The sequence below is a fragment of the Argentina anserina genome, chromosome 6, assembly GCF_933775445.1.
Source record: "Argentina anserina chromosome 6, drPotAnse1.1, whole genome shotgun sequence".
Taxonomy (NCBI): domain Eukaryota; kingdom Viridiplantae; phylum Streptophyta; class Magnoliopsida; order Rosales; family Rosaceae; genus Argentina; species Argentina anserina.
In genome coordinates, this window is record NC_065877.1 from 5,471,797 (window position 1) to 5,499,264 (window position 27,468).

Sequence of the window (27,468 nt, forward strand, 5' to 3'; positions counted from 1 at the left end):
AGAAAAGGACCCGGATCCTCTCCTGAGCTCCTTACGGAACTGAGCTGCCTAAGCTTTTAATGTGATGGTGACACGTGTTCCAGTCTTTATCTGATGGTCTACGATGTTCCTTTTTGTTTCAGTTCTCGTTTTCTTCATTTCCTGAGTTTTCTCTCCTCGTCTTTCATTCTCTTTCCTTCTGTTTCTTACTAGAGCAAATCTCAGACAACCCAAAATTCTATTTAAAAAAAATTAGGCCCATGAGTCAAGATCTCTGTCTTCTTAGCGAAGAAGAAGCTGATGAGCCACCCCCAATCTGCAAAAAAAGCACTTGACTTTGATTTACAATAACACCTGAATTCAGTGGATAGATTTCATTAAGTGAATTAATGTTTTACTATCTTCTTCTGTCATTCGATCAGTAGGTACGAGAGAATAAAATACCATAAAATTAGAAAAAAGAAAACTCTAAATTTACTTCTGCAGTGCCAGACTGCCAGCAGTGGTTCAAGTGTTGGTAGTTAATTACCTGCACAATGATAATAAGAGCTCATTCGATGTTTTCCTCCTGGAATTTAGAGTTAGAGGGATCTGGAATTGTGTTTGTTTGATCTGTGCTTTTAATGGGTGAACTGGTAAAGAATATGAGAGAAGGTGACGAGAAGGAAAGAGTTGCAATGAAAAAGGAGATTGTAGTCCATCCGATGGTCTCGGGGACACGTGTCATCATAATATTAAAAGATTAGCAGCTCAGCTCCTTAAGGAGCTCAGGAGAGGATCCCGGTCCGAAAGAAAAGGCCGATGAGGGTTGAAAGTTAATTCCGTAAAGAGTTGGAGAAGGTGCAATGAATTACGTTGAAGAACGACATGCCGTTTGATTACCATAAACGAAGTGTCGTGCGAGCCTGACTGGTAAAACGTGTGGACCAAAATCGTTGTAGAAGAAGCTTCCACCATGGCACAACGGTCCAAGTCAGCAACTATACTTTTTCCCCCAAATGTTCCATTTTTGATCCAACCAAAAACCTGAGAGAAGAAAAGGTCACGGTCATCTCTCTCTCGCCTTTTCGATCTCAACTATTTGATCGATTCCCTCCGCCGGAACACGTCGCCGTCGGCGAGAAGAGAAGGACCGGAATTGCATGGATCAGATTCTGAACAAGGCGGGGTCCTACTGGTTCAGCCAGAAGGCCACCAAGGAGATCTCCTCCGTCGGCGATGACATCAACGTAAGATCTGAGTTTGCGATCTTAATTGTTTTGTTACGGATAAGAAAGCTGGATTCTTTACCTGCTTAATTGAGTAATGAAGGATAATCATTCGTGTAATTGTTGTCTAATTGATTATTAAGAATGATTGGTTGTTCAATATTTGTTGTTTATGAACCGATTTTTACACTGACATTGTTTGTGTGGATCAGTCATTGCAATCAAGTATTTCAGGAGGAGCGAGCTGGTTGGTTAATAAAGTCAAAGGTTAGTCTTTCGCCTTATCCGATTGCTGCTGTAGTTGCTTGTTGCATTTTGGGCAGAATGCATATATGCTAATTTGTGTTTTATGGAAAGTTTGTTCTTTTTAATTGCTCTGTGTTCTGATAATCCTGCTATTTCTGTTATTTTTCGCATTGGCGTTGACTGTTGGAAGTTAGGAAATTGGATAGGTTTTGGAATGGTGGCACTAGCTGTGTAGTTCTGTTGGGTATAATGGGGCTGAGACGCCGAGTGGTGAAAATTAGACCGAGTGAATTGTGAGTTTGAGGCTGTATATGATATTGGTGTAGAGGTTGTTGCAAACTATGCTTTAGATTGCTTCACTTGGTATGAGTTTATCACCCGTTTGTTTCAGCATTAAATATGTTGATTCTTTTTTTCTTTTCTTCAGAAAATGTCCAGGAAGGAAAGGGACTCTAATAATGGAGTTTTGCTTCATGCAGCATGCGTTTATGACTCGTTTGTTTCAGATCTAACAATATTGATTTTTTTTCTTCCGGAAAGTGCCATATGAGGGAAAAAGACTCTAATAATATGGGGTTTCTGGAAATAACGAGATATTAAGTAGAATATGTGCAGGGAGTAGTATAGGTTGTAATTGTGCTACCAGGGAGAGGGGAAGACTACTTTTATTGTCTTAAGTATATAATTTTGAAAAAAAAAATAAGGCTTATTCATAAAATTGTTGAAGTGTTAATACTGTTTCAGAAAGGAATGCTTCATGGTAAACCTGCTGTATTCTTTGATGACAGTTCTTCTTGTAAACAATTGATTAGCCTTGTTTAGGTCTTTGATAGTTTTATAAGTGCCACAAATTATAACCACACTTCCTTAACAGGAAGCATGCAAAAGCCATTGCCGGAACTTCTTAAGGAGTATGACCTGGCAGTAGGAATCTTTCCTCGGGATGCTACCAACTATGAATTCATTCAGGAGACGGGAAAACTTACGGTCTACATACCGTCTGTCTGTGAAGTGGGCTATAGGGACTCGTCTGTGTTGCGTTTTTTCACAACTGTGACTGGATACTTGAAGAAAGGAAAGCTAGAAGACATTCAGGGGATCAAGACAAAGGTGACCTTGCTATGGGTAAAAGTGACCTCAATCTCCTCTGGGGGATCAAAGCTCAATTTCCAGGCTGGGATGAACAGAAGCAGGAGTAGAGAGGCTTATGAGGTCTCTAGAGATGGAATTACCGTAGATAAGTTCTGAAAAGGTGAAATGTTCATCAGGTGCTCATATGTAATTGTAGTGTTTAGAGTCATCGCTTGCTTATCCACCCTGAAAACTTATTGAGTGAATGATCATGTTATATTCTGGATGTTAAATGGTTATGATGATAATAATCTTATGTTTGTATGGGTGGTAGAAAATGATCACATCGGTTAGTGCTGCTTAAACTAGGTAGACTAAAATACTTGTATTTTGTGCAGGCTGCAGGATAGAACTCTTTTGTTTTCATAGTACATGATTGCACCGAGCGTAGGTACTAGTTTTGCTCTTGGAATTAAGGAAATTTTCATGGCCCCATTGATTGATAAGTCATGTTCACTATCATTTTAAGCATATCCATTCATTTGCACTATATACACAATCACACATGACTATTTTTCTCAGCTGAGCAATGCAAACATTTACATGAGCAAGGGCTGGTACTGACTAAAGTGCTCATGTGGAACCCAGTTAAGTTTCTGCATATGGAACTGTCATCTTACAGTTCTTACTGATCCTTGTCATTGAGATTTTGGAAGAAAGTTTTTGATGCTTCATAAGTAGATCAACAAATTGCAGGGGCATGAAAGAGCATCCTGGAGATCTAACCTCCCAGAAACCCCCGATATCCATCTTTATTCATGACGCTTCGAATAACATCTCCGATCGAGCTAGTCGAAAATCTATCTCTCCCACAAAGAACATAGTATTGAACCTTCGTACTTCAGGCTAAAAGAAAGCCCTCAACTTATAACCGAGCACATCTCTATGAAATGAAAAGGGTACTAATAGATGTAAACTTGTATGACAAGTTTTAATAATGTGAGATTCTTATATATCATGGATTATGACATTATGTGATGCTCATATTTCTCAATATTAACTCTTCTATCTTGAAAAACTGAAAATCTCAAAGTTAAATAAGAAAACTACAATCAACTAAACTCATTCAATTCAGGTTCACATCTGAAATCGACCAGGAAGAGGCGTGTCCAAATTTACTCAGAAACTGGGGTCGATATCTTGACATTTAAGTTCCAACTTTGAAGAGTGCTAATGTGCTATGATCATTACGAAGTGAAAAAGAGATTGAGACAAAAGTTTAGAAAAATCTTCCAATGGGGAACGGATTTCCCGTCTAGATTCCAAGGCTCTAGTGGCTCTGGATAGACCACCACGAGGTCGCCACACGCCTATCCACGTGTTGAGATCCTAATTCTCTCATCCAACGGCCCATAATAGAGCCCGTGCCAACTGGAACCCTTATGCATCTCTTTATATGCCCTCAACACACTCCCAGCCTCTCACACCATTTCTCATTCTCCAATTTCTTTCTCTCTCTTTAATTCCAGTTTTCAGTTCAGAAATCTCTGTTGTTTGATCTGAATATGGCAATGTCTGTGAGGAGCGTTTCTGGTTTATTGGTGTCGAGCAAGCAAGGGGATGGCGGTGCTGATTTTAGAGGCAGCAGCCTCTTGTTCAATGGCTCAAAACTTGGGTCCTCTTCCCCTTCTAGTCTGAGTTTTAATCAGCAGAAGAAATCTAGAAACCTTGCGGTTTCTGCGTCGAGCGAGATGGTGTTGACTGGTGTTGTGTTCCATCCATTTGAAGAGGTTAAGAAGGAGGTTTTTGCTCTTCCGAACTCTGCTCAGCTTTCGCTTGCTCGTCAGGGTTTTGCAGATAAATGTGAAGCTGCCATAAACGAGCAGATCAAGTAATTCCTTCTCTACATATAATTTGCTTGTTTTGATCTTCCTTCTAAACACATATCACATGTTTAGCTTAGAGTCCTGACATATATGTTGCGAGGTTGGATTTTAATCATGTGTTATTTGCATATTAATTGTCAGAGTACATGTACACATGATATTGATGATTCAAGTTGGTTGTTTGATAACGTATCATGTGGGATAGTTGACAGCGGATTCAAGATTAACTGTTGGTTGTGTTCTGATCATATATATGTTTTTGTTTGTGTGACAGTGTGGAATACAATGTGTCGTATGTGTACCATGCCATGTTTGCTTATTTTGACAGGGACAATATTGCTCTTAAGGGCCTGGCCAAGTAAGTGTTACATAAATCCTTTAGAACCTATTACATATATGAGTAATATGACTGGTGTTTTCACAAAATGATGTATGTTTCTTTTTGTCCCAAATAGATTTTACAAGGAATCAAGTGAAGAAGAAAGGGAGCATGCTGAAAAGTTGATGAAATATCAAGTATAAACTCAACTTATATCATCAAAGTTAATCCGAAAATTAAGTGTTTCTAGTTATTTTTTTGTCATGTGTTATAGATATTTCCTTGTTATGAATTTTCCACAGAATGTAAGAGGCGGAAGAGTACATTTACACTCTATTTTAAATCCTCCATCAGAGTTTGAGCATGCTGAGAAGGGAGATGCATTGTATGGTATGGAAGAATGTTTATTCCTTCTCCATGATTATATGTTATAGTTAATATATTCTCTTAACAAATGACTTTGGTCCTTCTAGATTTAGTTGTGCATATACAGATGAAAATGAGCCTCTAATTTACTCTGCACCTCAGTTACCAGTAAAGATATATGCATCATTTTACTTTCTGAAGCCAATTATTTGCAGTCTATATTTATGTCGGTGATGAAGCTAATATCATCTTAATAAATTGTCATTGGTTGATTAATGCAGCTATGGAGTTAGCTTTGTCTTTGGAGAAGCTGACAAATGAAAAGCTCTTGAACTTGCATAGGGTACTTATTACATCTCTATCATATATGACATTTTCTTTTAAGTTCATAGTACAATTGGTGGTATCAATTAATTAAAATTCCCACTTGAACCTTTCTGCTTTCTCATTTCAAGTTTTCCTGACTACAAATTCTTGATTACATATATATAGGTGGCACAGGAGAACAATGATGCTCAATTGACAGATTTTATCGAAAGCGAGTTTCTTACTGAGCAGGTGAAACATATATTCTACTATTTAGTTTTGTTGGTTAACTACTTTCCAGAGCTTAAGTGCATGGTTAACATTACTTATTATTCATACACCGACTAATCATTTCGAGCTTACCTAATCTGAGTACAGGTTGAAGCCATTAAGAAGATAGCTGAGTATGTCACCCAATTGAGGCTGGTTGGAAAAGGACATGGTATGAACCAGATTTCACTGTGTTTTTATTTGTTTTTTTTATTTGTTGAACGTTTCATCTTTTTGAACAAACACCATCAGTCTACTTTCAATTTTCTCAATTTGAATTTTGAACTATTTGGTGGTCTGCAGGAGTGTGGCACTTTGATCAACAGCTCCTTCATTAAGCAGGATGATACTGCACTTCCACAATTTGCTGCTCGTCTACTACTATTTTTAGTGCTTCATGCCTAAAAGTGCTTTCTCTGCATATGTAATACTTATTTACTCAAGGCATAGGTGGCTTTCAACTTATCTAGAAAATATTGTATCTCGTGAGTCCTTATTTATTAAATGAAGTTGCTATAACTTGCTATAACATTATTGTAAATCATTTCGAATGCACTCAGAATATGCTTAATGCTACTGAACTAGACACACTCATCTTTTAATACTCAGATGCTACTGATATTTTACATGTCACATTTCCAGAATCGATCTTTAATTGAAACGATCATGGATACATCTAAATGATCAAAAGGTAATTACAGAACTCACGTACTAGGATGAACACAAAATCTCCAGTAAGAATAAGACCTCTTCCTCCTTTCAGCACTGCTCTTTGAATTCTGGGGACAAGAATGAATCATCTCCCACATCACTTTTATATCTGCATATTCGCCACAGTTTTCAATATCTTTGTACAAACTCACCAATCCAGTCCCATTTCCTGCAATTCAGTGTAACCATGTATCTCAGAGACATGAACAGAGAGGAAGAGCAAATTCTTATTATACAAAATGAAATTTTCGAGCTTACCTTTCTGTTTGTACCTTGAGCGCGAAGTAAGCTTGATCAGAAAACACTTGGTTGGGATGAGGAAAGACTGCTTCAAGCAAAACCAGGAATTCCAAGTCACCATCCTCAAACGCTTCCTCTTCCTTCTCTTCCTCCTCTCCATTTTATAAGTTGATCTCTGAGTTTTGGGCCTGACTTCTCCTCACTATAATACCAATATCTGGACAAAACAACAAACTGCATATAAACATAGCACTAGGCAACACTCGTAAAGACATAGGGCTGTTGTAGAACTCTTATTGGACAATTACACATTCAAGTGTTAAATCAATTTCCTTTTAAACATTAGGCAAATATCATTTCATTGCGTATTGATATTTTTTGTTCTGATCAAACGGGTTAGCTTGAAAATTTCTACTGCGTATTGGGTTTCACCACTTATAGGAAACGGGATTTCCATAAGTAAGAAACTAACTTGCTGTTCAAGCTAAGCCTATATGTGAAAACATGAATGATGGGATTAAAAGAACAGTAAAAACCAAGGTTTGGTGAATAAGACCAACAACAGTAACACAATTTTTTTTAAGTTTATGGTAGAAAAGAGAAATCTTTATTGGGAAGAAATCGACCATTGAGATTGAGTAGGAGAGTCCGTTTGGATTTTGCTTTTCCGCCTATCCAAGTTTCCAAGATTCTGAGTTCTATAATATTGGAGGAAGGTAGTGTAGGGTATTGGTCAAACGGTTTGTTGGATTTTCTTTCAGTACCATCTAGTTTGTTCCTTCACTTTGGTTTTCTTATTGCCTCCTCAAATCTACTCATCAGTGTGATTACATGTCATTTAGCATAAGGTTAACACTTGGAGATAATAAAGGCGCAATGCTTAGTAGAAGTTAGAACAGATGAACTGTGCAGCTATTCCTTGGTCACTTTTAATCGGTTTGGTAATACTGGTCGGTGATAGTACTGGAGGACTCGAGCATGTGCTATGGTGGTTTGTTCATGTGGTGGTCTTCAACTAAACTTCATGACATTTCACCAACTGCCACTGATCAATTCATGATCATCACCCAACCCCTCATGATGTTTTGGGACACGAGATTTTTTGGTCGCAAAGTTTGGATTTTGATAGGGATCTGATAGATATAGGGAATTTGGAAAAAAAGCTAGACATCAATGGTTCACACTGTTGTGAATGTAAATTGTTATTGCATGAGTAGTTGAGTACCTTTTTTTTTTTTGAGAAGAAACGACAAATTGTAGTTGAGTACCTTAATCAGCTAGTAGAAGTGAAGACGTCTTTCCATTTCCACGTTATGGTCGTGCACCTTCTAGCTAGTAAGAAATCGCCCATGTTCCCAACTCTTGCAATTACTCTTAGAAATGCCCATATTGGCTCTAACGCATACTAACATCTTGTGCAGTCAATCTGTTAACCAATGCTAATTCTACTCTCAGAAACAAGGAAGTTCACATAGTCAGAGCTAAAGAAACACCATCACCAATTTATTAGTACATACTGCATCATTTTCATTTACCATTAGCTTTACAAGTTCCATTAGCCGAAAATCTTGTCATTTTCATTTACATACTGACTAGGCCCTCATTTGAAGTCTCTGGCTCCGAAATTGTTTGTGTTTTACTGACGACTAATTGCATGATTGCTTGTTCATAACCTCATCAGACGTCAGTAAAAAAAAAAATAGCCTCAGTTTGTATGCTGATGATTCATTAGGCAGATAGGCATGGAAATTAAAGCCTAGGTTGCATTCTATGCTTCATGATTTAATCAGCTAGAGGCCGAGTTATAACTTGATTGTTAGCATAAGTGAGCTGTGTGTGAGTTGTGTAAAGCAACAAACATGTTACTTATGGTGATAGAACAGCTAGGATTCATCATTAGTGATAGTGCTAATGTTCAAATCAATTCCTATAAATAGCTAGCCTTGTATCAGATCATATATCAATCAATATAAAGCAGTATAATTACCTCATTCAAGTTGGTATCAGAGCCTTCGTGCTCTTTTTCTTCTTTCTCGCCTTTTTCCGGCCGGTTACCGCTGCTCCGGTGCTCTTCCAGTCCCCTGGTGCTCTTCCAAACCGCTGCATACCTCCTGACTCGCCTCTCGACATCGCCTCCGTAGCCGCTGCCTACGCATCGACCCGCTGTCTCGCTGCTGCTCCTCATCGCCACCGCCGCACTCTCGTGCTTACCACCGCACTCCAGCATCTCTCAACGTGGCCGCCTGCCTTTCCGCTGCTCCTCGTTCGTCGCTGTTCGTCGCTGCCCTCCCCGGAGTCGTCACCACAGCTCGGCCCGAAGTCGCTGCCCTCCGCACTCTGACGCTCATAGATCCGGAGTCAACCCGAGGTCGCCGCCGCCGTTCTGCCGCTGCTGCTGTCCCCGCCGTCGCCGTTCTGCCGCTGCTGCTGTCCCCGCCGTCGCCATTCGACCGCGCCGCCCCCCCCCCCCCCCCCATTTCACAAATTTTTCGGGTTTTTTGGAAGTTTTTTCGGAGCTTTGGGGATTTTCAACCCTATAATACCACCCGGGTCAAATTTTCAATCCGACCCGGCCCACAAACATTCCGACCCGACCCAAACAGATTTGACCCGGATCCGACCCGTCAACTTGACCCGACCCGAAAAGATTTGACCCGGATCCGACCCGTCAACTCGACCAAACCCGAACATATTTGAACCGGATCCGACCCGACCCGTCCATTCAACCCGACCCGGTCCGGCTATCTTCAGTCAGTGTCTGCTCACCGACAGTGCAAGTGCACCGGCGACAGATTGTTCTCCATTTCTTGTATCTTTTCTTGCGGTCTAATCCTTGATTTTTACATTGTTTCTTTTTCCATGGGTTCTGGACAAGAAATGGAGGGTTCACAGCTTCCTGATGTTCCGACCTTTGAAGTATCTGTCAAAGGTTCTGACAGTGGTTCCTTTGGAGGCGCCAAACTCAACGGAACTAATTTCCGTAAATGGAAACGACTTATGACTGCTCACCTTCGAGGCATGCATAAGATGGGACATGTCACCGGCGTCACTAAGGCTCCTAGTCCTGAAGATGTTATTGCCTACAATAGATGGGACGACGATGATGGTCTTGTTATGTCTGTCTTGTGGAAAGCTATGAATGATGAGATAGTTGATCTGGTGGAGGCATGTACAACTGCGCAGGCAATATGGGAGACACTAGCCGGCTTATATACTAATGATTCTGATTTCATACAGGTTCATGAGTTAATGTGCACAGCTTTGACAGTACATCAGGATGGGCAACCGGTGGCGCACTATTTCACCAAACTAAAGAATATTTGGGCTGAGATTGATGTGAAACGTCCTTGCTTGATAAAAAATCAAGAGGATCTTATTTGGTACCACAAGGAGAAGGAGCTTGAACGAGTTCACCATTTCCTAAAGGGTCTTGATGCAAAGCATACCAGTGCGAAAGGTGAATTACTCCGAATGACCGAACCACCTAGTCTACTCATCGCTTTCAACTATATTCGCAAGGATGAGTCTCAGCAGGAGAGTATTCTTCAGGCACCGGCTGTCGTTTCTAGTCTCACTGTTCGTGCTCGATCTCCAGCACCACCTCTTCCACAAGCGCCTTCTGCTCCCCTTCACCGACGCGGACCACCACCAGGCTTCGGGAATCAGCCTCGTCCTCCTTGTTCTTATTGCCATGATACTAACCATGCTCGTACAACCTGCTGGAAATTATATCCACACCTTAGGCCTAAGACGCCTACTTATCTTCCCCGAGCTAAAGCAGCCCTTGAATTAGTTCCGGAACCTGATATCTATGGTGTGGTTGGGCATGATCATCATACTGCTGGAGGAACACCTACAGCCTCCGTCGTTGGCCGTGGTAAAATTGGTATGGCTTTCAATATTTCTCACTCTGTTAGTTTTGATACATGGATTATTGATTCTGGTGCATCTGATCATATGACTTATGAAAAATCTTATTTTACCGTATTGTCACCTCCACCCGTACCATATGTGACTAATGCTAATGGTGAGGCATTTCCCGTGTTAGGGACATGGTCTGTTCGTATTACTCCCACCATAGAACTTCACAATGTACTCTATGTACCTGCTTTATCTCATCATTTGATATCTGTTCCCCAATTGAACTCTGACGCTCAGTGCTCTGTGACCTTTTTTCCTATGTATGTGATATTTCAGAATCTTCTCACCGGACGGGTAATTGGTCGGGGGTATCTGAGGGGCCGTTTGTTTCATCTGGATCTGACATACGCAGGGGACAAACCAGGGGGACAGCCTCGGACCGCTTTACTCTCCACTTCAGACAAGCTAAGTGAAGTTTGGTTATGGCATCGTCGCTTAGGGCATCCATCTTTTAGTGTTATGAAAAAATCCATGCCTACTTTGTTTATTAGTGTGGACGAGTCTTCTTTATGTTGTGAAACATGTGTTTTAGGCAAGAGTCATCGATCTACTTATTCCCTTAGTACTTCTCCTAAACATTTTCTTCCTTTTGAATTAATCCATTCTGATGTTTGGGGACCCTCTAAAGAGTCTACTGTATCAGGAATGCGATACTTTGTGTCATTTATTGATGATTGCACACGTCTTTCATGGATTGTTCTTCTTAAAAATAAAGATGAAGTTTTTTCAGCTTTTCGTGCCTTCCATACCTCTGTCCAAACACAATACAATGCCACCATTCGAGTTCTTCGTTCTGATAATGGGGGGGAATATGTGAATCATGTCTTTCAGGAGTTCTTTAACACACACGGGATTGTTCATCAAACAACCTGCCCTTACACACCTGAGCAAAATGGGGTTTCTGAAAGAAAAAATCGTCATTTACTTGATATGGCTCGATGTATTCTCTTTAGTGCCCATATGCCTAAATATCTTTGGGGTGATGCTGTCATTACTTCCGCACACCTTATTAATCGTCTACCATCTCGTGTCCTTCAGGGGAAAGTTCCATATGAGGTACTTGCATCTCATGTCTCATTACCCTCTTTTCATAATCTTCCTGCCCGTGTTTTTGGTTGTGTTGCTTTTGTACATCTTCCGCAACATCTCCGTTCTAAGTTGGATGCCCGGGCAGTTAAGTGTGTGTTTGTTGGGTACGGAGGACATCAGAAAGGGTACCGGTGCTATCATCCCCCTACTCGGAAGTACTATGTCACTATGGATGTTACCTTTTTTGAAGACATGAGTTATTTTTTCTCTTCTGATACTGCTCTTCAGGGGGAGAATTCATATTTTGAAGAGCTGTATCATGGAGAGGAAGAGACAAGTGAGCCAGTCGATATGGTAACAGGTTCTGTTGAAATTACCAATGTGTCAGCAACACAGGCACCACCAAAGGTCGTCACTCAAGAGATTGAGACACCAGAAGCTGACAACACAACTGCCCCTCATGTCTCCCCTACCACTGTTTATACCCCTGACCAATGCTCTCCTGGTACAGAAGATCATTCATATGAGGTTAGTCATTCTATTAGGGCTAATAACAGACAATATGTTTTGCCAAATAGGTCTACTCGGGGACAACCAACAAAAAAATATGAACCTACCCTTCAGACTAAAGCCAAGTATCCAGTAGCCAATTTTATATCTACCAAAAGATTATCTAAGTCATATGAGTCATTTGTGAATCAAATATCTACTGTATCAGTACCTAACAAAGTGCAGGATGCATTGGGAGATCCAAAATGGAGGAAAACAATGGAGGAAGAGATGGAAGCACTACAAAAGAACAATACTTAAGAGATTGTACCTTCACCATATGGCAAGAAGACTGTAGGATGTCGTTGGGTGTTTACAGTGAAACATAATCCAGATGGGTCAGTAAGCCGGTATAAAGCACGTCTAGTAGCAAAGGGGTTCACCCAGACATATGGCATAGACTATGATGAGACATTTGCACCTGTTGCAAAGATGAACACTATCCGGGTATTGCTCTCTGTCGCTGCTAATTTGAACTGGCCGCTTAGGCAGTTTGATGTCAAGAATGCATTCCTTCATGGAGAACTAACAGAGGAAGTATACATGGATCTTCCGCCTGGATATGTGGCCGCTTCCCCAAGTAACTCTGTATGCAGATTGAGAAAGTCTTTGTATGGTCTTAAACAGTCACCTCGTGCTTGGTTTGGAAGATTCTCACAATTCATGAGAAAACTTGGCTACAAAGAAAGTAATTCAGACCACACATTATTTCTCAAACATCAACAAAGGAAGGTAACAGCCCTAATTATATATGTTGATGATATGGTAGTTACTGAGAATGACACTGTTGAGGTAGATAGATTACAGAAACAGCTTGCCACAGAGTTTGAGATGAAGGACCTAGGTACACTCAAATACTTCTTAGGCATTGAAGTAGCCCGAGGAAGCAATGGTATCTATCTGTGTCAAAGGAAGTACATCCTTGATCTACTAACAGAGACAGGTATGTTGGACTGCACTCCCATTGATACTCCTATTGAGCAGAACCATCGGTTAGCAGAGTATCCAGATCAAGTCCCTACTGACAAACCTCGTTACCAGAGGCTAGTCGGGCGCCTGATTTATCTATCACACACCAGACCAGATGTTGCGTATGCAGTAAGTGTAGTAAGTCAGTTCATGCATAACCCCAGTGATGACCACATGGATGCTGTTGTAAGGATCTTGAGGTACTTGAAGTCAGCTCCGGGGAGAGGAGTAATGTTTTCTAATCACAACAATATCTTTGATGTTTGTGGCTTCACATATGCAGACTGGGCTGGAAATATTACAGATCGAAGGTCCACATCAGGGTATTTTACCTTTGTTGGAGGTAACCTTATTACGTGGAGGAGTAAGAAACAAAATGTGGTAGCTCGATCTAGTGCTGAAGCAGAATACAGAGGTATGGCTCAGGGAGTGTGCGAGTTGTTGTGGATTAGGAATTTGCTACAAGATTTGGGTGTTAAACCTAAGTGTGCTATACAACTGTACTGTGACAACAATGCAGCTATTAATATTTCACAGAATCCTGTGCAGCATGATCGTACAAAACATGTAGAGGTTGATCGTCACTTTATAAAAGAGAAGCTAGACGCTAAGATCATTTGCTTTCCGTTCGTTCCTACAGAAGAGCAACTTGCAGATATACTCACCAAAGGAGTGTCCAAGAATGTTTTTTATGACTCACTTTGCAAGTTGGGCATGGTTGATGTGTATGCGCCAACTTGAGGGGGAGTGTTAGCATAAGTGAGCTGTGTGTGAGTTGTGTAAAGCAACAAACATGTTACTTATGGTGATAGAACAGCTAGGATTCATCATTAGTGATAGTGCTAATGTTCAAATCAATTCCTATAAATAGCTAGCCTTGTATCAGATCATATATCAATCAATATAAAGCAGTATAATTACCTCATTCAAGTTTGATTACAAAACCAGAAAAGATCCAAAGATTTCAAATGACACTTTTCAACTGGATTCTAGAAGCAATTTTATAGTTTATCTGCAAAGTGATGTAGTTTACACTGTTTACTACAGATAAATTGTGCAAAGAATTGCTAGATAGGTAATTATGCTAAGACCATAGTTGGAGGCCTCTGAAAACAGAGAGGCTCTTGAAACATGTAGCTTTGAATACTCAATTCATTGAAGGAATCTACTTACAAATTAACAACAATGACAATTCAACAACAGCAACAACATGAAAATACAACAAAGAAACATCAGCCACATGTTGTAGTCAGTGAGTAGAGGCAAACATGATCTGCTAGCTTAATCTTTGACGAGGGAGTGAATAAGAATGGAGGCCTCATCAGTTGTTGGAGCTGCATCATCTGGTAATTAGTAAACATATACAGTAAATGTGTCAATTGACATCCATAAATCTAGTCACAGCAACCCAGAATTTACCCCAAGAAAAAGGCTTGAGAGAAAAAATTGACTGACCTGGAATTGATGTAGGCAAGTGAGAGACAATGTTATCAATTAGGCCTCCTTTACCACCTTCCTCCTCATCCATCTTCTGCCTTTTATTTCCACTATCTTTCACATTATCTCCTTCTTTCTCTTCCTCATTTGGATTAAAGAAGTTGGAAATGATATTTGAAATCACCCCTCCACCATTTTCACCCACATCTTGCTCTGTCTTATCATTTGCTATTTCACCAGCTTCAACTTCATCTTCCACTTTTCGCTTAGTAAACTCCCCAGATTTAGTACTCCTCGGTGAAACCAAGTTGGAGATGAAGCTGGTAATAAGCCCACCACTCTTTTCATCATCTCCACCGCCTTCTCTATCTCCACCATTTTGTTCAGCTCCAGAGCTCAAAGTAGGGATCTTCAGCTTGCTGATGACCCCATTTCCTGCTCCCCCTTCACCACCTTTAGCTTCTTCACCATTTGAGCTATGATTTGAAGGAGTCATCATGCTCTGGCTCTCAGACTGTGGTATAACATCATCCATCTTTTGTTTTCTCTCTCTTTTTTTTGTCTTCTAGGTATACAAATATCTGTCTTCTTCACTTTTCTAGTTTTGATAATAAGGAGCAGCATATGTACTGGCTACTGAGGACAAGCGTCACTTGCGGAGGAGCTTTATTAAAACAGAGCTCTGGTTTTGTTACACGTACTTCGTAAATGTTGTCTCATGGAAATACTTAGTCAATGACGAGGAAACACGTGTCGTAGCCTGAGCATCTTAGGTGTGTGCTCCCCAAAAAAGGTCGGTCGGGAAAGCTATCCGTGTCGGAGTTGGGAACCTCCACCGGTATCACAATGGACAAGATGGTATTCAACGGAACAAAGTTCCCCATTTCTTTTTAGACAAGTCGGCTAGTGTTGTAATACACAAAAACACAGACATTGCACATAACGGAGTTCATGTATGAGCCCAAAATAACCAGGATCAAAACTCATCGGTTCGCTCGAGAAAGATTAGAAGTTGAATGTGATGAAGTACCAATCAACTAGCTGTCTTTGCCATTACAATCATCTACATTCAACTTTTGTGAGTGATGTACCATATTACCAAGAGAAACAGAGGGTTGGAATTTTTAGAATTGCATTACTGTTGGGGATACCGGGTTAACCAAAGGATCAACTATTTGCCATGGTACTGATAGTTCATACAAATTGAAACTTGAAGGGAGGTTGATATGGATTTAACAGTTACAATCGTTCCTAGTGAAAGGGAAAAAAAATTCTTCGTTCGTATCTAGCCTCACCATTCTTCCATGCACTCACAAGGCCGCTTTATAATCTCAAATGGGATTTTGGGATATTACCATTTAATGTATGAGAAATATGATCAAGCGTCATCTTGGGGACCAAGTCGACCACCAAGGGCCTTTTCCAGCTCGGCTTCCTTCTCCGCCGCTCGTTTGGCCTTCCGTCTCTGATCTCTTGCCATAGCATCAGCTTCAACCTTCTCCATTACTTTATCAAAACCAGGAATTGATCTTTCCATTTTCTGGTAGACTCGGGTGCACAAATTGGAATAGATCCTATACAGCCTCTGAGCACACAAAAACACAAGAAAGAATTAATAGAAGCACATGCACATTCTTAAAGAAAGGACTATATAACATGACCAAAAAATATCCATAAGAGGGTAATTCTAAGAAACTCCATATCCTAAAATGATATAAAAGAAGCATCATTATTTATATCCTTTTCAGTGAGATATTAACAGAACCTTGGATAAGCAAACCAGTTTGTAAGTGGTTGCTTTCACCTTTGGTTTAACATTTTCTTGTTTAAGTTGATACGACTCAAACGAAATTAAAATTAATTAAGCTGATGCAATAGCAAGTTCTGTACCTTGACATCCATATTCCACGCTTGAATGTATGGAGGGCCAGTCGTGTATGTACCAAGAGGTTCGCGATACCACTCTCCCCCATAGGTTACCTGATCCATCGCTTGTTCCACACTCAGAACCTCCCATGGCCTTAAACCAGGGATGATTCTAGACAGCTCGAGCCTGCTCTCACAAGAAGACGGTAGATAATGTGAAGTAAGCAGATGCATTGTGGTTTTACAACATAAAGACATTATAGACACAAGTATCACATACCTAAGATCTTTAGGGATGTATTTGTTCGGCATGTGATCCTGTTCCAAAATTGATGTTAGTTCAGAGCCACTGGCCCAAAGAAATAATGCATGACTAGGAGTCCTAACACCAGGCCAAACACCATCATTAGCTTCAAGTACTGCTAAGTCACGTCTCTTGCTTTCTACAGCCTCTTCTTGTAATTGCTTATAGGTTTTATTCTCAAATCCTTTTAGTGGAACCCAAGGAGGAATCCCTTTTTGTAGTTTGTGAATAAAAGCAGTTGCAGCAGCACCAAGTCTAACTGCACATCATCCAATCATTAAATTAATATCAATTAATCAAAAACACAAAAGAAAATCATTAATAGCACTCCTACACGCTTCATATGTGTGGAAAAAAATGCATCTTGTAGTAGTTAACTTCTAAAAAGTTGGCTTCATATGCAAGTCTGAAACTGTACAGCTAACATGCACATGGAGATGAGACTCATAAAAGATGTCAGCACATTAGCTTTCCTACCACAGCATGGAAACCATTTTACTACCACAGTAACACATAAAAGGGTTGTGCATTATGTCCTACTCATTAGAGAAAAAGGGGCAAAATTTAAAAAGACACGCAGAGGCAAATGAAACATTTGACATACCTTCCCAGGTGGCGATGGCACGTTCCAACCCATAAACCATGTGAATTGGAGCAAACTCATCCATATCCTCACCCCAAATGAATGTGTGCTTATCAATAATCCCAGCACCCCAAGCCGTTTTGAGTGTTATAAGCTCCAACGGACCTCTAGTTCTACCCAACCGGTCCTTATAGAACCATCCACCACTCCTCATAGCAACTGATCAATATAACACCAACACCATAAACAACATAACTATAACATCATAATGCAACAATTATCAACAATATGTCAAAAAATACAAGTATCATGCTCTAAAATGAACTTGATTAGCCGAAAATGAAGCTACATTACGTCTATCTATCCACATCAAACACGACATACTTGTAACCTAAGTAAACTCATACTTACAATCATAGTATCTCTTCTCCAGCTTCTTGTAGCCAATAGCCTGAGCGACATCAATGGGCCGGCCAGGCGGGTACGGCCGCTGCTGGAACCCCCAGAGCCCGAAAAAGAACTGCCTGGCAAAATCCCAGAACTTGTCATCCGACTCCTTCTTGGTCTTAATAGCCTTCCTCGGCATGGGCCTCCCGTCCGGCCCAATAACATGCGGCACCGCCTGCCACAGCTTCCTGTCCTCCCTCCTGTACGGCGTGTCGTTTTCCTTGAGCTCCATCTCATTGATCTTATCGGCAACTTCCTCGGCTCGGGTCAGGAACTGGACCACCGGGCTGGCCCGGAACTCCTCCCAGAACTTGTCGTTGTCTTTAATCTCTTGTTCTGTCGGGTTTTCTTTCTTCTCGAAGATCGGGTCGGAGTTAAGGATGTTGTCGACTTCGGGGGTGTGGCGGTAGTCGGGGAGGTTTTCGCATTCCCAGAAGAAGTGCTCGAGCATTTGGGTGTAGTGCCCGGGTTTGTCGGGTTCGGGGTCGGATTTTGGATCGGGTTTTTTGGGGGATTTGAAGGGGTTGGAGAGGCTGAGGGAGGAGAATGGGGGGGAGGGGGTTTTGGGGGAGAAGGAGTCGGCGAGGGAGAGGAGGTTGATGGGCGGGAGTGGGTTTGGGGGTTTGCGGAACCAGCCTTCGAATGGGTTGAAGTTTATGGAAGCCATTGGAGGAAAAGATGAGAGCTTCAAACTGAGGAGGGTTTTGACTGAAATGGAGTGGATGATGAGAGTGAGAGGGGACTATAGAAGGTCAATCTGATTTGGGCCTGGGCTGAGTTATATGACAAGGATATTCATAACATGTCCACCCTCGCAGGTAAAGAAGAGTATCTTAGCTTACATGTACCTATGATGTACATAACTCTGATCATAGAGTTGTAATTACTATACAGGTAGAAATAACAAAACAATGCTACAGGATATATACATAGGAGAACTACATTGTTGCTAAGTTGAAACAAATATGTACATCATAGGCCTGGGCTGAGTTGAAACAAATATTAACACACACGTTCTCTCTTTTTCTGAAAATGAAAAAAAAAACATTAGTGAATCCCCCGTGTTCGTCAAGTACTAGTCTCTCCTCTGTAAGAGCAAGTTCACCCGTTTGGTCAATAGGTTACAGTCGCTGGGTCACGGGTTAGTAGGTCAGTATACTGTTCACTACCGCTGAACAGTTGTTTCTATTCGTTGGGTCAAGATCACTGGGTCAATTACTATTTTATGAAATATTAAATTAGTTTTTGAGTGTAAATGAGAAATATATGATGTAGATAAATATTAATGATGCCAAAAATAAGAAGGTGAGGTGTTTTATAAGAAATATTAGTACATTATTTTTCTTATTATTATAGTCTTTCCGTTACTTGCCATTTTTTTTTTCACTTTTCTAACTCATTATTATAAACCATCTTTTCTATAAAAAAAACTATATAATAATCTAATTAAGTTTAAAAACTAATGGTCTAAATCTTATGTGAGACCATTTCAAAACTTAGCCAAACGGCTGTAATATTCATATTTTGATGTACTTTTGATATATGTCTCTAGACAAAAAAAAAGTAGCGCATGTGCTATGTGATTGGCACTACAAGACAAGCGATTGTCATGCACGTTGCTTCCATATCGCGTCTCTTCCTCTCTTTCCTCATGGCTATGCTGCAAGTCCAAGTTAGTATTATGTAAGGCCTGGGTCTGGAAGTTGACCTAGGATTGAGTCTGGGTCATCCCAACAGTAATTGACCCAATACTGGTGGAACTTGAAAATCACTGTTTTCATTGACCTAGGTCATCACCTCATCAGTTGCCATGGAAAAACTAATACCGGTAAACTTGCTCTAAGTGCGATGTCTTCAGTTTGACTCACAATATATTCGTCGTATTATTTGAATTTTTCTTTCTATAAATAAAGGAGTAATTAACTACTAACCGTCGATAATAATTTTGTTAAAACCTTCTTGAAGCCAAAAGCCAACTACGTGCTGTAAACACACAGTATAAAATACAGACAATGAGGAAAGTCGATCATGGCCTTACGGTTGTGATGTAAAAAGATGTTGTCTTGTTGTTCTAGTGCATAACTGCATACAAAACCTAAAAAAGAAGAAAAAAAAACTAATGAAGTGGTGCATTTGATAGTCTCTCATGTACTTATGTTACCAGAAATCATGGAGATTTATTTGGTTCATTGGTTGGAAACTTGAAACCCACGAATAAATAAGAGAGCAAAAGATGATATGGGCATACAGTAATAGAGCTAAGCGATGGTCTAATTACCCACCGCCATAGAAGTACAGTTACAAGCATTCACTAGAGTTTAAATTCCAATGGAAACAAATAGTTCTTACTTCTTACTTAAACCACACACAGTCTCAACTCGATCTCAAGCCCCTGATCTCCCCAATGGGTTTCACCAAGCTCTTCCTCTTCTTCTTCCTCCTGGTCGTAAACCCATCTCTACCTCACGCTGCCGACAATGTCAGTGTCACTCTCTACTACGAGACTCTCTGTCCTTATTGCGCCGATTTCATAGTCAACCATTTGGCCAAGATCTTCGACAACGGCCTCATCTCCGTCGTCAATCTCAGAATGGTCCCTTGGGGCAACGCTTGGCTCAATTCCGATGGCTCCTTCGCCTGCCAGGTCACCTTTCTCAACCTCCCCCCAATCACTCCCCTTTTATTTTTTTCAGCTACTCACTCATCTTCTTCCAGCTGCTATCTACCTCATTGTCTGCTGACTCTGTTCATCTCTAAACGACGTCGATACCATGTTACCAATTTGATTTGTGTCCGCTGCCTTGTCTTTTTTTTTAATTACCTGCCCATGTCATTTGTTAAATCCTTATTTACAATTTTACCTCTAGACTTTTAGAATTTACATTTACAGCATTAAACTTCCAAATATAGAATCACTGAAATTTACATTTACATTTACAGAATTACAGTTAATCACATCCACACTCCTTTATACATCGACACATTCACATAAACTGAAAAATGAGAATGCAGTAAAAATGGTGCGGTGTTGACGCAATATGGGTTGTTTGAGTTTCGTAGCTCAATGATTATTCTTTGAACCCTTTTTTTGTTTTACAGCATGGAACAGATGAATGCTTGATCAACACAATTGAGGCCTGCACCATCACCATCTATCCTAATGTGGTAAAGCTTTATCAATGCCTCTAGAATTAGACTAGCTTTGCATACTTTGTTCCAAACATGTACGTACATATGACCCTTAAACATTGGTTTGGTTACTAACTCTGATGGATTAATTCTGATGCAGAAACGGCATTTCAGATTCATCCACTGCGTCGAGCAGCTCACATTTCAGAACAAGCACACTAAATGGGCCGATTGCTTTGAATTGTCGAAGTTGGGGACATTCCCTATCGATTGCTACAACAGTGGATATGGAAATAAGGTCAGTTCATATTTAGTCCCATTTTGCTCTTGATGTTTTTGAACTACTTCCTCATTTGAGACTTGACAAAGTTATGTTCCTTTGATCGGTAATTTGGCATTAATGATGCATAGATCGAAACAAAATATGCAAAACAAACTGCTCAGCTTAATCCACCACATAGATTTGTGCCATGGCTGGTTGTCAATAATAAACCACTTGCAGAGGTTAGTCACTCGATAATCACAAATTGGATTACTTCTTTCCTCCATTTTATCCCCCTCATGACCAATCATGTACATGCAGGACTATGAAAATTTTATGGCCTACATTTGTAAGGCATACAAAGGAAAATCTCCTGAAGCTTGCAGATCGATTCACTACAAAACTGAATCAATTGGGAATGAAAAATCGATTCCTCGAGTTTGCCTAGCAGAACAAGGAAGAAACTCTACCACTTAAGCCCGAGAAGCATACAATGTGGCAAAATGTTTACATTGTCATTAGATATGATAATTGAACCTAAAGTTGATAAAATATAACATAGTTGAAGCTGACCAGATATACTATGGTCTGACGTTTTGTAGTTCTGTTCTTATCTTTTGTGTGTATTTTCTTTCATCCTTGTTTGGTTACTGCTTAATTATTATTGTCAAAATCATGTATTTATGATTGTGATAATTAAGTAATGGCAACTTGATAGTAGCAGGTAGGTGCGCCATTGATATATCAGTCGTATAAGTTATGCACACATGGTTGGATAACTTCTTTCCCAAAATTCTAAAACAAGGAGCATTCATTTTCTGCAGAAACTTGTCCAAATATATGATTATGATCTGGCCATCATTAATATCAGAGTACCAAACCCAACAAAACAATTAAAAGAGAAGAGGAAACTACTTACTACTACATTTGTACACTTCTGAAACAGATATCAACTGCAAAATGGCCTCTTTTCATTTATTCTTTGCTTGTCTCATCACCTGTCCAATGTTCTTGTTCACATTTCCTTGTGCTGCTGCTAATCAGAAAGTTACCCTGTCAGTTTACTATGACTCTTTGAACACATCTTGTGCTACCTTCATTGTTAAAAATCTTGCTCGGATTTTCGAAGATGATCTCATGACCATCCTCAATCTCAGACTGGTTCCTTGGGGTGAAGCATACGCCAACAAATCGAACAATAGTACTGCTATCTGTCAGGTTCATGTTCATCACTATTTTAACCAATTTCATTGGTTCAAAATTTTCTGTTTCTGGAACATCTTGCATAAAATCTCTAGAGTGATGCAGATATTCTTCAATCTGTGTTAATTTTACAGCATAAGCCAGATGGTTGTAAGTTGAATTCTCTGGAAGCATGTGCTATCGATGTTATGCATGATGTGGTGAGACATAGATGAGTTTCAATTGAAGGTTATCAATCTATTTAGATAGAGATCGTTTTGATATTGAAATTTGGGATGCAGAACAAGCACTTTGCTTTGATTTACTGCATAGAATTTCTGGCCATAGAGGGAAGGCACAATGAGTGGGAAACTTGCTTCAGTTCATTGGGACTGCCTAAGAATACCACTTTGGATTGCTACAATAGTTCAAATGCAACAAAGGTTTCATGTTATTATAGTCCTCTGATCTACTAGAATTTATGATAATTAAGTTATCCATTATGATTGACATTGTTGGGTAAGTGCAGCTTGAACAAAACTATGGCAATGAAACCATGCACCTCAATCCACCTCTGCAGTTTGTACCATGGCTGGTTCTGAATAATCAACCTATAGGAAATGTTGGTCCTCTCTCTCTCTCTCTCTCTCTCTCTGTGAATGATGATTTAACTTAACTTTTGTTTTGATGTAATGCAGGACTATGAAAATTTTACTGGCTATGTGTGCAAGGCTTACAAAGGTAAAATTGCGCCCATGGCATGTCAGTCTGTGCATTTGAAGCAGAAGAAGACAACAGACAAGTAGACATACTCAACACAAGCCATCAAATCAACCAGATATAAGCCTCAATCCTGGACCATATTCAACCGAAGTCGCTAACTCTACAAATAAATCAGATTGCATAACTTAACTGGTTGTGGATCGTGAAAAGATCTCTCATTATATAGCTTGATCATAGGTTCTGATTTAGTACATTCTCTGGAAATGGTTCCCTCTCTATATTCATTCATTCATTCATTCATTAAGATGTAAATGAATATTTCAGAATGAATCGTTTAAATGATGGAATAATTTTAGCAAACTATCTTGAATTTTATGGTCAGTTATCAGTTGTGTCACTCTTCTATTATTTTAATCGTGTGTGTCTTTGTATTTTCAAAATCAATTAAACTCGAACAAATTTTCACAATAATAATTTTCGTCCAGTTAATTTAGATATAACATTTAAAACACATAAAGTGAGAGACGATTAATGAGACACAAAATAACTTGAAATTAAACTGCTACAGAATTTACTTCACAAACTATCATTTTGTGAAATTATGCATATTGCAATAACATTTCTTTTAAAAAAATTATGTCCATTGCAATAAAGTTTCTTTATTTTTCCTAGTTAGGGAAAGTACTCTCTCCCCAGAAAGCCGCAGATTCCTGGGAAAACAAAAAACAAAAAGAAAATAAGAGAGAGCGAGGTGTTCAGCTATCAGTGACAATTATTATTATTAGGGCTTCTTCATCATCGTCTTCCTTAACCAATCCAGGTATCTGCTCACTGAGAATTTGATTCTGTCAAGATTTCATCAAACCCATCAGGGCGCCACTTTTGAATTTCAAATTCCCTCTTCATTTCCGCCACCTCTGATTCCCAAACACTTCTGTACTCTACAGACCCGCTCAGGCTTTATATCTTTGCGATGGCGCCGATCTGCAGAGACGGAATGTTCTCCCGGGTTTATTACAGAAAGCGGCGGCGGCGGCAAGAAAACGGCGCCGTTTTGGTGGAGAAGGGCAGCGAGGGCATTCTGGGAATTGAGGACGAAGAGTCTACTCTGACTCTGGCCGTGATGTTGAAGAAGCTGCGTGATAGAAAGAAGACTGCTTTGGAGGGTTTAGAGGGTAAAGATCTGATCTTTGGTGATCAAATTGAAGGGCAAGATAGGAAAGTGAAAAAGGGTGAGGAAGGAAGTGTGGGTTTTGGTAGAATTGAAGAGTGTGTAGTGAAGAAGAAGAAGACATGTGGTGAAAAGGGTATGAAGAGTGAGGAGTTTGAGGAAAATGGGGATGTGGGTTTTGGTAAAGAGGGAGTGAGATGTGAAATTGAAGAGGGTTTAGTGAAGATTGTTGGATGGAGCAAAGATGATGTCTCTACAATGTGTCATCAATGTCAGAGAAATGATAATGGGAGGGTTGTTCGTTGTCGAGGATGCCCGAAAAGAGGGGAGAGGAAGAGGTACTGTGTTCCTTGCATGAAGAAATGGTACCCCAATTTATCAGAAGAGGACTTTGCTGAGGCTTGTCCTGTTTGCCTTGGGAATTGTAATTGCAAGAGGTGCTTGCGTTTGGATTTGCCTCAGAGGTGCTTGAAGAATCGAGGGTTGGAGATTGGGGAAGAGGAGAGAGTGGAGCAATGTAGGTATTTGGTGCATCGGTTGCTACCGTATTTGAGGAGGATTAATGATGAGCAGGTGAGTGAGATGAAGTTTGAGGCTGGTAAGCAAGGGTTGGTGGAGTTTGAGGGGATGGAAATTGCAAAGTCTAATTGTCGTGTTGGTGAGAGAATGTATTGCAACAATTGCAGGACTTCGATTTTCGATTTTCATAGAAGCTGTCCTGGATGCCAATACGATCTGTGTCTGAATTGTTGCCGGGAGATTAGGGGTGGAGAGTTAAAGGGAGGTGGAGTAGAAAGTGTTGAGATATATGAGGATCGAGGATTTGAATGTTTCAATGGTGAGGCAAAGATTGTTTGTTGGAATGGTGTGGGAACTAGGAGGCTGAGGTCTTCTTCTACAAAGCCAAAGTTTGAATGGAAAGCAGATGAAGATGGAAGCATTTGTTGCCCCCCAGAGCACATGGAAGGTTGTGGTAAGCATCATTTAGAACTTAGATGTTTGTTTCCTGGAAATGAAGTCATGGAGTTGGTAGAGAAAGCTGAAAAAATAGATGAGAGCTATAAACACTTAGATGCTACTAGTGAGGCTAGTGAAGAAAGTTGTTCGTGTATAAGCCCCATGGATAATGTGAAGTGTAGAAATGCAGCTTGTAGAGGTGATTCCAAAGACAACTATTTGTTCTGTCCAAGTGCTGAGAGCATTCAACCGGGGGATTTTGAGCATTTTCAGAGGCATTGGATGAAATGTGAGCCTGTTATTGTGAGCAATACGCTTGTAAATGGTTCAGGATTGAGTTGGGAACCTTTAGTCATGTGGAGGGCTTTTCGTCAAGTTAATAATACTAAGTGTGAGAAGGAGTTGGAAGTCCAGGCCATTGATTGCTCGGATTGGTCTTTCATCGATGTCAATATGCACAAATTTTTTACTGGATATTCTGAAGGAATGTTTGATACAAAGGACTGCCCTCGGATCCTAAAGCTTAAAGACTGGCCTCCCTCCACTGATTTTGATAAACGTCTTCCTCGCCATGGCAAGGAGTTTGTGAGTTGCTTGCCTTTCAAGGAATACACTCATCCAACAGCTAGTACCCTAAACCTTGTTTGCCACTTGCCTAAAAGAGCTGTCAAACCTGACTTGGGGCCCAAGACATACATTGCATATGGCATTGCTCAGGAACTTGGACGCGGAGATTCTGTGACAAAGCTTCACTGTGATATGTCTGATGCAGTGAACATTCTGACCCATACTACTGAAGTGACCCTTGAGCCTAAACATCTTGCTGCTATGGAAGAGTTGAAGACAAAACACTGGGAGCAAGATCAGAAGGAGATTTTTGGAAATTTTAGCCCAAGGAGGCTCACTGGCAACAAAGAAGTTAATGATGCAGGTGAAGGCGGTGCTCTATGGGACATTTTCCGTGTACAGGATGTTCCAAAGCTGGAGCAATACATAAAGAAGCATTGTAGGGAATTCAGGCACTTTGAGTGTAGGCCATTGAAGCAGGTCGTTCATCCGATACATGATCAGACTATTTACCTGACTATGGAGCACAAAAGAAAGCTTAAGGCAGAATATGGGATTGAGCCATGGACATTTGTACAAAAGCTTGGTGATGCGGTGTTCATTCCTGCAGGCTGTCCACATCAGGTGAGAAACTTGAAGTCCTGCATTAAAGTTGCCGTGGATTTTGTTTCCCCTGAAACTGTTGGCCAATGCTTTCGGCTGACTGAGGAGTTTCGCACTCTGCCGCCAGATCATAGAGCAAGTGAGGACAAGTTAGAGGTTAAAAAAATGATTGTTCATGCTGTCTTTGATGCTGTTAAGAAGATTTCTGAGGCAAGATCTCGATGTAAGGCCTAAATCTTTGATAATGTTTTGATCATCACTGTTCAATGGAATCATGCAATGCCATATTGTAACATAGTTAAGTGACTGTTGTGCTAGAATGAATATTCATTTTCCTTAGAAAGATCATTAAAGGGTTTTGTTAGTCTTCATCTTCTGCGAGTATGGGAATTGATACTTCAATGGATTTTTGATAAAATATTGTAGTGGGGTAATATCCTGAGTTCCTAAATAGCTCATAAATCACTACGAACTGTGATATCCCTGCAATTATAGAATCATTCTTCTTGTAGGTGTTGGCTCTAAGCCTATAACAAAAGACGAGCTTATTAGCTTCCTTCTATACAAAATTCAGAATCATTGTGCGTTGCGTTGTGTAATTCTGAAACTAAAGATCAATAAGACACATTTGCAATTTTTTTATTTTTTTTGGATTATAACACATTTGCAATTCATTCTAACTGAAATTGTAATTCGAGTTTCCAACAGCAGTTGATCCACTCCGCTATGTTTAACAATCGGTTGACTATTAGTACTTATTGATCAAGTATAGACAAGCTGCAGCGGGATATGTCAGAGGTCTCAGGGCTGAGTTATTATGCTGATTATCTGTACCAAAACTACCAATGGTAGCTTCAGTGTTGTAAGCTGAATTGCAGAAAGGTATAATGCTTACTTAAACATGGATTAATTTGGGCAACTAGACTAACTGATTCGATGCTTCTTCTTTGCATGTTGAATGTAGTCTAAATTATTAAACAAGTATGATGGAAAAATCACTCGACAAAGAATAGGGACAGTTCTGCTGGCTTGGGTTTAGGTTTGAGATCAAATCAGCATGACTTTGTATATGGGAAAAATAGAGGGCAACAAAAGCCAGCGGTAAGAAGAAATGCTGAGAAGCATAGCTATTGTAGTAGTGAACAGAAGAGGTACTGCTTTCTTTTC

General features: G+C 40.2%; 8 protein-coding genes across 10 annotated transcripts; 5 read left to right on the plus strand and 3 right to left on the minus strand.

Annotated features, from left to right (window-relative positions):
• The first annotated feature begins 981 nt into the window (after positions 1-981).
• LOC126798643 (uncharacterized protein At5g01610-like) lies at positions 982-2,828 on the plus strand. The gene is made up of 3 exons (XM_050525655.1): positions 982-1,208; positions 1,400-1,454; positions 2,308-2,828. The coding sequence occupies exons 1-3, from the start codon at positions 1,122-1,124 to the stop codon at positions 2,679-2,681; spliced, it is 516 nt and encodes a 171-aa protein (XP_050381612.1). The 5' UTR covers positions 982-1,121; the 3' UTR covers positions 2,682-2,828.
• Positions 2,829-4,004: 1,176 nt separating this feature from the next.
• Positions 4,005-6,180, plus strand: LOC126797801 (ferritin, chloroplastic). 2 transcript variants are annotated; one of them, XM_050524527.1, is made up of 9 exons: positions 4,006-4,131; positions 4,165-4,395; positions 4,665-4,748; positions 4,846-4,906; positions 5,012-5,099; positions 5,357-5,418; positions 5,568-5,633; positions 5,760-5,823; positions 5,955-6,180. In XM_050524527.1, the coding sequence occupies exons 1-9, from the start codon at positions 4,070-4,072 to the stop codon at positions 5,987-5,989; spliced, it is 753 nt and encodes a 250-aa protein (XP_050380484.1). In that variant the 5' UTR covers positions 4,006-4,069; the 3' UTR covers positions 5,990-6,180. The 2 variants fall into 2 exon arrangements, with proteins under 2 accessions (XP_050380483.1, XP_050380484.1); XM_050524526.1 differs by having other exon boundaries at positions 4,005-4,395.
• A 120-nt stretch (positions 6,181-6,300) lies between these two features.
• LOC126797802 (uncharacterized) lies at positions 6,301-6,866 on the minus strand. Its single transcript, XM_050524528.1, has 2 exons — positions 6,621-6,866; positions 6,301-6,531 (listed from the first exon to the last, which is right to left on the minus strand). Exons 1-2 carry the CDS (start codon positions 6,760-6,762, stop codon positions 6,356-6,358), a joined length of 318 nt encoding a protein of 105 aa, XP_050380485.1. The 5' UTR covers positions 6,763-6,866; the 3' UTR covers positions 6,301-6,355.
• A 7,191-nt stretch (positions 6,867-14,057) lies between these two features.
• On the minus strand, positions 14,058-15,099 carry LOC126799889 (uncharacterized). Its single transcript, XM_050527152.1, has 2 exons — positions 14,526-15,099; positions 14,058-14,413 (listed from the first exon to the last, which is right to left on the minus strand). Exons 1-2 carry the CDS (start codon positions 15,040-15,042, stop codon positions 14,352-14,354), a joined length of 579 nt encoding a protein of 192 aa, XP_050383109.1. The 5' UTR covers positions 15,043-15,099; the 3' UTR covers positions 14,058-14,351.
• A 563-nt stretch (positions 15,100-15,662) lies between these two features.
• On the minus strand, positions 15,663-18,399 carry LOC126799022 (protein TIC 56, chloroplastic). The gene is made up of 5 exons (XM_050526131.1): positions 17,672-18,399; positions 17,282-17,479; positions 16,654-16,936; positions 16,398-16,560; positions 15,663-16,092 (listed from the first exon to the last, which is right to left on the minus strand). The coding sequence occupies exons 1-5, from the start codon at positions 18,372-18,374 to the stop codon at positions 15,886-15,888; spliced, it is 1,554 nt and encodes a 517-aa protein (XP_050382088.1). The 5' UTR covers positions 18,375-18,399; the 3' UTR covers positions 15,663-15,885.
• A 1,712-nt stretch (positions 18,400-20,111) lies between these two features.
• On the plus strand, positions 20,112-21,629 carry LOC126799848 (gamma-interferon-responsive lysosomal thiol protein). Its single transcript, XM_050527110.1, has 5 exons — positions 20,112-20,351; positions 20,807-20,872; positions 20,997-21,134; positions 21,248-21,340; positions 21,420-21,629. The coding sequence occupies exons 1-5, from the start codon at positions 20,112-20,114 to the stop codon at positions 21,573-21,575; spliced, it is 693 nt and encodes a 230-aa protein (XP_050383067.1). The 3' UTR covers positions 21,576-21,629.
• Positions 21,630-22,058: 429 nt separating this feature from the next.
• LOC126799951 (gamma-interferon-responsive lysosomal thiol protein-like) lies at positions 22,059-23,244 on the plus strand. 2 transcript variants are annotated; one of them, XM_050527213.1, is made up of 5 exons: positions 22,059-22,316; positions 22,436-22,501; positions 22,583-22,723; positions 22,810-22,902; positions 22,979-23,244. In XM_050527213.1, exons 1-5 carry the CDS (start codon positions 22,059-22,061, stop codon positions 23,084-23,086), a joined length of 666 nt encoding a protein of 221 aa, XP_050383170.1. In that variant the 3' UTR covers positions 23,087-23,244. The 2 variants fall into 2 exon arrangements, with proteins under 2 accessions (XP_050383170.1, XP_050383171.1); XM_050527214.1 differs by lacking the exon at positions 22,436-22,501 and having other exon boundaries at positions 22,062-22,316.
• A 476-nt stretch (positions 23,245-23,720) lies between these two features.
• Positions 23,721-26,674, plus strand: LOC126798435 (lysine-specific demethylase JMJ26-like). Its single transcript, XM_050525401.1, has 2 exons — positions 23,721-23,823; positions 23,951-26,674. Exon 2 carries the CDS (start codon positions 23,977-23,979, stop codon positions 26,533-26,535), a length of 2,559 nt encoding a protein of 852 aa, XP_050381358.1. The 5' UTR covers positions 23,721-23,823; positions 23,951-23,976; the 3' UTR covers positions 26,536-26,674.
• Positions 26,675-27,468: the final 794 nt, after the last annotated feature.